Genomic DNA, 9,610 nt, shown 5'->3' on the forward strand with positions numbered 1-9,610 from the left:
TATATATATATATTACTACATTGCCAAAAGTATTTGCTCACCTGCCTTGACTCACATATGTGCTTAAGTGACATCCCATTCCTAACCCATAGGGTTCAATATGACGTTGGTCCACCCTTTGCAGCTTGAACAGCTTCATCTCTTCTGGGAAGCTGTCCACAGGTTCAGGAGTGTGTTTATGGGGATTTTTGACCATTCTTCCAGAAGTGCATTTGTGATGTTGGACGATGTTGGGCGAGAAGGCCTGGTCCTCAGTCTCCCCTCTAATTCATCCTAAAGGTGTTCTATCAGGTTCAGGTCAGGACTCTGTGCAGGCCAGTCAAGTTCTTCCGCACCAGACTCTGCCATCCATGTCTTTATGGACCTTGCTTTGCGCACTGGTGCACAGTCATGTTGGAAGAGGAAGGGGCCAGATCCAAACTGTTCCCACAAAGTTGGGAGCATGGAATTGTCCAAAATGTCTTGGTATGCTGAAGCGGTCAGAGTTCCTTTCACTGGAACTAAGGAGCCAGGCCCAGCTCCTGACAAACAACCCCACACCTTAATCCCCCCTCCACCAAACTTTACTCTTGGCACAATGAGGTCAGACAAGTACCGTTCTCCTGGCAACCAGCCAAACCCAGACTCATCCATCAGATTGCCAGATGGAGAAGCGTGATTCGTCACTTCAGAGAACATGCCTCCACTGCTCTAGAGTCCAGTGGCGGTGTGTTTTACATCACTGCATCAGACACTTTGCATTGCACTTGGTGATGCATGGCTTGGATGCAGCTGCTCAACCATGGAAACCCAATCCATGAAGCTCTCTGCGCACTGTTCTTCAGCTAATCTGAAGGCCACATGAAGTTTGGAGGTCTCTAGTGATTGACTCTGCAGAAAGTTGGCAACCTCTTGGAGCTTCAGCATCCACTGACCCCACCCCGTCAGTTTACGTGGCCTACCACTTGGTGGCTGAGTTGCTGTCATTCCCAAACACTTCCATTTTCTTATTATACAGCTGACAGTTGACTGTGGAATATTTAGGAGCGAGGAAATTCCACGACTGGATTTGTTGCATAGGTGGCATCATATCATTTTCACGGTGGAATTCACTGAGCTCCCGAGAGCGACCCATTCTTTCACAAATGTTTGTAAAAACAGTCTGCATGCCTAGGTGCTTCATTTTATACACCTGGGGCCATGGAATATCTTATTGTTCCATATTTTCCTAACAGAGCACTTCGCTCTCAAGCTGAAGGTTTACTTGTGGTTCCTAGAGTTTACAAAACCAGAATGGGAGGAAGATGTTTCAGTTATCAGGCTCCTCTCTTGTGGAACCAACTTCCAATCTCTGTCCGTGACGCTGACACATTATCCAGTTTTAAAACTAGGCTTAAGACTTTCCTTTTTGCTAAATCCTATAGTTAGGGTTGGCTTGGGTTTCCTGAGCTGTCCCTTAGTTATGCTGCTATAGGCTTAGACTGCTGGAGGACAAACTAACCACACTTTTCACTCTGCTACTGTCTTTACTTACTCTACTCAACCTGTTTTGTATTTGTAATTATTTTTTCTATCAATAACGTGTTTTTTGTCTTTCAGGTACAACTAGACCTGTATCTGGACCTACCATTCTGTGTTCGTCTGTCTCTCCTTCCTGTCCTCTCAAACCAGCCGGTCAAAGCAGATGGACGCTTGTCCTGAGCCTGGTTCTGCTGGAGGTTTCTTCCTTTTAAAAAGGGAGTTCTTCCTTTCCACTGTTGCCACTGTGCTTGCTCAGGATGGGAGACTGCAACTAAGCCAAGATTCAACTTGTCTGCTGGATTCCTTAGATAGAGAACTTTACTAATTGGATTTTATGTTTGTGAATGTTCCTGTACAGTGCCCTGAGACAACTTTGTTGTGATTTGTCGCTATATAAATAAACTGAATTGAATTGAAAATGGAAGTGATTGGAACACCTGATTCTGATAATTTGGATGGGTGAGCAAATACTTTTGGCAATGCATTATATAAAATCGTTAGCGCTTTTTAGGACATGCAATTTATGCAACAACATTCACAGTTTACCTGGTTACACTCAGTGACTTAAAACAAGTTTAATTAGATTATTAAAAAGCATTAAAGCACTTTTTAACTGTGGAGCAACACCGTCTGGTTAACTTTGTGTAGATATGAATCTAAGCCTTAATCATAAGGATTATAATGTTCTGTTTGTTACATTTTTTTAATTAAAAAAGTTAATTAAATTCTAATCATTTTTAATTATGCAAATAATGACCCCATTAACCATTTAATTTCCTTTTAGTTTTATGATAACTAAAAATGAGTACAGTATATTCACAAATATATTTTCATACACCACTGCTTTTGTAACCTAAAGCATTTTCAGATAAAACATATAAATTGAATGTGAGTGTTAGCTTAGTCGCTCTTTAAATAAAGACATTTTACGGCACATGCTCAGTAACTGTCCACCGTGTTTCCCTGAGGAAACTGTGCACCAGTCAGATATAAACTGCGTATTGCCAATCATCTTTATATCAAGGTTTTAAACAAAACACAAGTGCCTTGCGTGATCGATTAGCTGTTGGAGAATGATTTGGCGATGTCTCTCAGCTACCCAACACTAGCTCAATTCATTTAAAATTGACCACGGTTCCTATGGTTGATTAACTGTGGCAGCCATCTTAAACTGAGTGGACTCCAAATATTAATCAGTTCTCTAAGCAATTATCAATCTTTTAGTTTCATTAAAATCAATCCCCTGGATCTGAAATTATTTTGTTGATTTAGAGACAGACACATGGATGTTCATCTTTCACACCAGCACAGTACAAAACTTATTTAGTTTATACATCATTTGCAGCTTACCAATAAAGTTCCTAAAATGCTGGTAGCACTCGGGCTGTTTCCAGTTGTGGGGCCAGCTGGCCATCACTGTGTTGTGCTTCAGACCTCCAAGTCCTCCAGTCTGGACCAGATGGGACGTCCCGTCTCTCAAGTTGGAGGAGAGGACCACCTGAGAGAAACCTTTCACCTTTTCTGTTTCCATCAGCTTCCGCAACGACTGCAGACACATTAAAGAAATGATGATAAGTCTGGTAGGAGACGAGGAGTTGGACTGAAGTGGACTCTTGTACCTGATCTGCCCTCTGGGATTCAGTGTAATTGTTGAGGAAGGTTCCTTGAACAGAGGTGCCAACGATGGTCAGACCTTTACCTGCTTTTAGCTGACTGGTCAAAGAGAGCAGGCGCGGCTGCTCCACTTTCTGCTCAGCATCCACGCTCACCAGAACCAGAATCTGAGGCCTTAGAAGAAACAAGTCACAACAGTTTGAAAATAATAAAGATCCACAGGCGAAGTCTAATCTGTAGCTATTGCTGATAACATTTCAGATGTCTACATACAAATGTGAAACTCTGAACGAAACTGACCTCCAGTTCTTGGTGTGCGGTGGTCCCTCCTCCAGCCTCATCAGAGCAAATCGTGCAGCGCTGAGCGAAAGGCCTCGTATCCCATCGCCCCACTCTTTCTCAGCTCTGTTTCACAGCACACTTATAGTTATCTCAAGAAGTAATGTAGTTTGCAAATTAGGGATTCACGATATTATCGGCATGGTATCGGTATCGTCCGATATTAGCGTTAAAGTTCAATATCGGACATCGGCCATTCCATCAAAATAACTCACCGATATAAAAGACGCTGTTTTTGTATGACAACCCAGTGACAAGGATGCCTGCAGTGCACAACGTGATGACGATACATGCGACTAGCTGATCTGACCACGGCGGAGAGGAAAATTCAAAATGTCGGCGGCGCAGACATTTTTTTTGTTGTTGTTAAGAATATCGGATTCTGAAGATTTATGGACTATGTTGAGCCTCGCTACATCGTCCCCAGTCAGAGATATTTTTCCGACGTAACGTTACCCGAGTTACAAGCCGTCATTTCTGACGTCATTGAGAAGCTAATAGCCGATAGCACTTGGATGAGTTTTACCACCGACACTTGGACGTTAAGTGTTAGCCCCGTTAGCATGATTAGACTTACGGCACAATGGATGGACAAAACTTTGAACTTAAAAAGTCTGTCCTTCATGCACATGAGTGCAGAGGATCCCACACTGCATCTAGGAACCTGGAACAAGCCTCCACAAGTGAGACAGTATCAGAGGTGACTAATTCTAATAAATAACATTTACCACTTTTCATTTAATATAAGTCAAAGTGCTATGCATATCATATGGCTGTTACTGAATATATGTCACCAGCTCTTACAGCTGTTGTACAATTTTTGTAGTAAATAAGCCTAAATAAGAGGGCTATGTTCTGACAAAGGAAAGTATATAAAATATTGGTATTGGTATAGTTTATTGGCCAAATAAGTTTTAACATATCGGCATATCGGCCAGAAATCCAATATCGTGCATCCCTATTGCAAATAAATCACTTGTGACAAAAAATACAAAGGCATTCATTCACCAATATTAAAAACTCTTGCTGGATGAAGAGTACTGTGATGAGTACTTACCCACAGAACTCTATGTACTTGTAGATGCAGGTGGCAATGCCCATGGCGACAATGGCGTAATACCAGGAACAGATGAACATAAGTGATAGACACAGGCTCATGCCCAGGAAAGACAGAGTCCTGTGGGTGACAGGACATCACATGTTGGTCCAACTGGGACTTCATGCCAAACCAAACACCAGCATTCAAAGGAACAAAACACTACAGATCTCAAACAGGATGATGGACAGACAAGCTTCAGGAACCTATAATGATTTAATGATTCAGGCAGTAAAGTGTTGATGTTATCACATTTATGCTTAAAAAACACATTTAACTCATTACATCCCTAAATCCCCTCCCTGGGCTGCCACCTTACCGTGGTGGAGGGGTTTGAATGTCCCAATGATCCTAGGAGCTATGGTGTCAGGGGCTTTATGCCCCTAGAAGGGTCACCCATGGCAGACAGGTCCTAGGTGAGGGACCAGACAAAGTGCAGCCCAAAGACCCCAATGATGAGAAACACAAATGGACCTAGTGTTCCCTTGCCCGGACGTGGGTCACCGGGGCCCCACTCTGGAGCCAGGCCTGGAGGTGGGGCACGCGGGCGAGCGCCTAGTGGCCGGGCTTTTACCCATGCAGCTCGGCCGAGCACAGCCCGAAAAGGAGACGTGGGTCCCCCTTCCCATGGGCTCACCACCTGTGGGAGGGGCCAAAGGGGTCGGGTGCAATGTGGGATGGGTGGTGGCCGAGGGCGGGGACCCTGGCGGTCTGATCCTCGGCTACAGAAGCTGGTTATTGGGACGTGGAATGTCACCTCACTGGTGGGGAAGGAGCCTGAGCTGGTGTGTGAGGCTGAGAGGTTCCGGCTAGAAATAGTCGGACTCACCTCTACGCATGACTCGGGCTCTGGAACCAGTTTCCTTGAGAGGGGCTGGACACTCTTCCACTCTGGAGTTGCCCCTGGTGAGAGGCGCCGAGCAGGCGTGGGCGTACTTATTGCCCCCCAACTTGGTGCCTGTGTATTGGGGTTCACCCCGGTGAATGAGAGGGTGGCCTCCCTCCGCCTACGTGTGGGGGGACGGGTTCTGACTGTCGTTTGTGCTTATGCACCAAACGTCAGTTCAGATTATCCACCCTTTCTGGAGTCCTTGAAGGGGGTACTGGAAAGTGCACCTTCTGGGGACTCCCTTGTTCTGCTGGGGGACTTCAATGCTCATGTGGACAATGACAGTGAGACCTGGAGGGGTGTGGTTGGGAGGAACGGCCCCCCTGATCTGAACCAGAGTGGTGTTCTGTTGTTGGACTTCTGTGCTCGTCATGGATTGTCAATAACGAACACCTTCAAGCATAAGGGTGTCCATATGTGCTCTTGGCACCAGGACACCCTAGGCCGCAGTTCGATGATCGACTTTGTCATCGTCTCATCTGATCTGCGGCCACATGTCTTGGACACTCGTGTGAAGAGAGGGGCGGAGCTGTCAACTGATCACTACCTGGTGGTGAGTTGGTTCCTATGGTGGGGGAGGATGCCGGTCAGACCTGGCAGACCCAAACGTATTGTGAGGGTTTGCTGGGAACGTCTGGCAGAGTCTCCTGTGAGACGGAGTTTCAACTCCCACCTCCGGGAGAACTTTGAACATGTTCCGAGGGAGGTGGGGGACATTGAGTCTGAGTGGACCATGTTTCGTGCTTCTATTGTCGAGGCGGCTTACCGGAGCTGCGGCCACAAGGTTGTCGGTGCCTGTCGCGGCGGCAACCCTCGAACCCGATGGTGGACACCGTCGGTGAGGGATGCTGTCAGGCTGAAGAAGGAGTCCTATCGGGCCTTTTTGGCCTGTGGTACCCCGGAAGCAGCTGATGGGTACCGGCAGTCCAAGCGACATGCGGCTCGGGTGGTTGCTGAGGCAAAAACTCAGGCATGGGAGGAGTTCGGAGAGACCATGGAGAACGACGTCCGCACGGCTTCGAGACGATTCTGGTCCACCATCCGGCATCTCAGGGGGGGAAAGCGGTACGCCACCAACACTGTTTATAGTGGGAGTGGTGTGCTGCTGACCTCAACTCGGGATGTTGTGGGTCGGTGGGTGGAATACTTTGAAGACCTCCTCAATCCCACCGGCACGTCTTCCACTGAGGAAGCGGAGCCTGGGGACTTTGGGTCTGGCCCTCCAATCTCTGGTGCTGAGGTCACCGAGGTGGTTATAAAGCTCCTCGGTGGCAGGGCCCCAGGGGTGGATGAGATCCGCCCAGAGTTCCTTAAGGCTCTGGATGTTGTAGGGTTGTGTTGGCTTACGCGACTCTGCAATATTGCGTGGACATCGGGGGAAGTTCCCCTGGATTGGCAGACCGGGGTGGTGGTCCCCCTATTCAAAAAGGGGGACCGTAGAATGTGTTCCAACTACAGGGGAATCACGCTCTTAAGCCTCTCTGGTAAGGTCTATTCAGGGGTTCTGGAGAGGAGGGTTCGTCGGATAGTCGAACCTCGGATTCAGGAGGAACAGTGCGGTTTTCGTCCTGGCCGTGGAACACTGGACCAGCTCTATACTCTCAGCAGGGTCCTGGAGGGTGCGTGGGAGTTTGCCCAACCATTGTGCTTTGTGGACTTGGAGAAGGCGTTCGACCGCGTCCCTCGGGGGGCCCTGTGGGTGGTACTCTGGGAGTATGGGGTACCGGGCCCTTTGATACGGGCTGTTAGGTCTCTGTATGACCGGTGTCAGAGCCTGGTCCGCATCGCCGGCAGTAAGTCGGGCTTGTTCCCAGTGAGAGTTGGACTCCGCCAAGGTTGCCCTTTGTCACCGATTCTGTTCATAACTTTTATGGACAGAATGTCTAGGCGCAGCCAAGGTGTTGAGGGGATCCATTTTGGTGGCCTTAGGATTGCGTCTCTGCTTTTTGCAGATGATGTGGTCTTATTGGCTTCATCAGATCGTGATCTACAGCTTTCGCTGGAGCGGTTCGCAGCCGAATGCGATGCGGCCGGGATGAAGATCAGTTCCTCCAAATCCAAGGCCATGGTCTTGAGCCGGAAAAGGGTAGAGTGCCCTCTCCGGGTCAGGGAGGAGGTCCTACCCCAAGTGGAGGAGTTCAAGTATCTTGGGGTCTTGTTCACGAATGAGGGAAAAATGGAGCGTGAGATCGATAGGCGGATAGGTGCAGCGTCTGCAGTGAAGCGGGCGCTGTACAGGTCTGTCGTGGTGAAGAGAGAGCTGAGTCAAAAGGCGAAGCTCTCAATTTACCGATCGATCTACGTTCCCACCCTCATCTATGGTCACGAGCTTTGGGTTGTGACCGAAAGAATGAGATCTCAGATACAAGCAGCCGAAATTAGTTTTCTCCGCAGGGTGTCTGGGCTCTCCCTTAGAGACAGGGCGAGAAGCTCGATCATCCGGGAGGGACTCGGAGTAGAGCCGCTGCTTCTCCACGTCGAGAGGAGCCAGTTGAGGTGGCTTGGGCATCTGTTTAGGATGCCTTCTGGACGCCTCCCTGGTGAGGTGTTCCGGACACGTCCCACCGGAAGGAGGCCCAGAGGAAGACCCAGGACATGCTGGAGGGACTATGTTTCTCGGCTGGCCTGGGAACGCCTCGGGATTCCCCCGGAAGAGCTGGACCAAGTGGCTGGGGAGAGGGAAGTCTGGGCCTCCCTACTTAGGCTTCTACCCCCGCAACCCGACCCCGGATAAGCGGAAGAAAATGGATGGATGGATGGATGGATGGACATTCCTACATGTCAAACATCCCAAATAATAAGTGAAAAACTGTCCAGAGCCTTGAAGACAAGCTACAAATGTCCATAAATGCAGAATGATAAACATAAAGCAAACTTTTGGAGTCACTGAAATGGCTAAACATTTGTTAAGACTGTAAAATGTGACAACTTAGTTTTAAATAAAGGGGACAAATAACGGCGTTAGAGCCGCAGTGGTTGAATCTTGAAAATGTATGCTGCTTCATGCAGTATGTTACAGTCAGAATAGGTGTTGGGGATGACTCTCAGTGACTGCAACATCAAATTTTAACTCTGTATATGTAAAATGAACTATCTTAAATAAATAAAAGACAGTTCACAGTGGAGGGCACGTTGAGGTTGACTCCAGATATTCATCAGATGTATATGTACCTTCAATGATTACATTTTGAGAGTTCCAATAAAATGCATTCAGTGTTTTGTGAGATATTTTGCTAATAATTCAGGTAAATGAACACATACACAAACAGGCAAAAACATAATTGCCAGCCTTTCAATGTTTTTGTGACAGGTCATAAAAAGGCTGGAACATGCTGAATGAATGTTATCACTCATACATGTCTATCGTAAAGAAACCCCCCCAGATCTCACCAGGACAGCTTTAAACACCTCATCTTGCACATCTGATAAGTCAGTGATGAAGTTCAAACTCACCAGTGATAAAACTTAAAGCGCGGCCTCCAGTTAGGAGTCCTCAGCAGAGTCTGCAGCGCGCAGGCAAGGTTAACAAACATGTAGCACATCAAGAAAAACCTAAGACAAAACATCAGAGAAGAAAAATAAAGTGGTGGACATGGTGTCACCTGTTTTGCGAAGAAACTCTGTGAATCTTACATGGACAGGATGGGGGCGACCGAATCCAAGGAGGCGATGATGATGCCAATCTCACAGATGCTAGCTGTGAGCAGGAGAGCCCAGGTGGGCTCCCCGTTGGCTTTACCATGACCAAAGACCTGCAGCAACACAAAAGTACTAAACAAATGTAACCTTCATATACAGTAGTCCCTCACTACTTCACGGCTCGTTTATCACAGACTCACTCTATCGCAGTTTTTAAAAATAAGATTGGACATGACACACAACCGGCTGATTGATGGATGAGTTGCATGATCAGCATGAGATTTTTATTTAAAATTAATTATTTTAAATTATTTAGAACCTGCTGCACATTTGTGCAGCCCACAGCTGCGGAAAAAGCTTCCTCCTGCATTGTTGTGCAGCCCACACTGCATAATAAACTTCCTGCTGCAGCTGATCAGCTGTTCTCTGTGCAGAACGGAGAAGTGGGCGTGGCCAAGAACACTTGCAGGTGGAAAAGAGCAGAGGAGGCAGAGAGCTGAGATCATGACATGCTGTGCTCTTTTAGAGTGTTT

The 9,610-nt window shown here is 47.3% G+C and overlaps 1 protein-coding gene across 1 annotated transcript in view; it reads right to left on the minus strand.

Moving 5' to 3' along the window:
- The window catches only part of LOC119416643 (solute carrier family 12 member 5), an 86,593-nt gene that overhangs the window by 5,836 nt on the left and 71,147 nt on the right, over nucleotides 1-9,610 (minus strand). Inside the window, exons 12-17 of the mRNA XM_037683828.1 lie at nucleotides 9,072-9,190; nucleotides 8,892-8,990; nucleotides 4,511-4,630; nucleotides 3,415-3,519; nucleotides 3,120-3,288; nucleotides 2,851-3,046 (exon numbers count right to left, since the gene is read on the minus strand). Of these exons, the coding sequence (XP_037539756.1) occupies nucleotides 2,851-3,046; nucleotides 3,120-3,288; nucleotides 3,415-3,519; nucleotides 4,511-4,630; nucleotides 8,892-8,990; nucleotides 9,072-9,190 (808 nt within the window). The remainder of the gene's footprint in view (nucleotides 1-2,850; nucleotides 3,047-3,119; nucleotides 3,289-3,414; nucleotides 3,520-4,510; nucleotides 4,631-8,891; nucleotides 8,991-9,071; nucleotides 9,191-9,610) is intronic.

This window comes from Nematolebias whitei, chromosome 11, assembly GCF_014905685.2.
Source record: "Nematolebias whitei isolate Nwh7 chromosome 11, NemWhi1, whole genome shotgun sequence".
In the NCBI taxonomy this organism is placed as follows: Eukaryota; Metazoa; Chordata; class Actinopteri; order Cyprinodontiformes; family Rivulidae; genus Nematolebias; species Nematolebias whitei.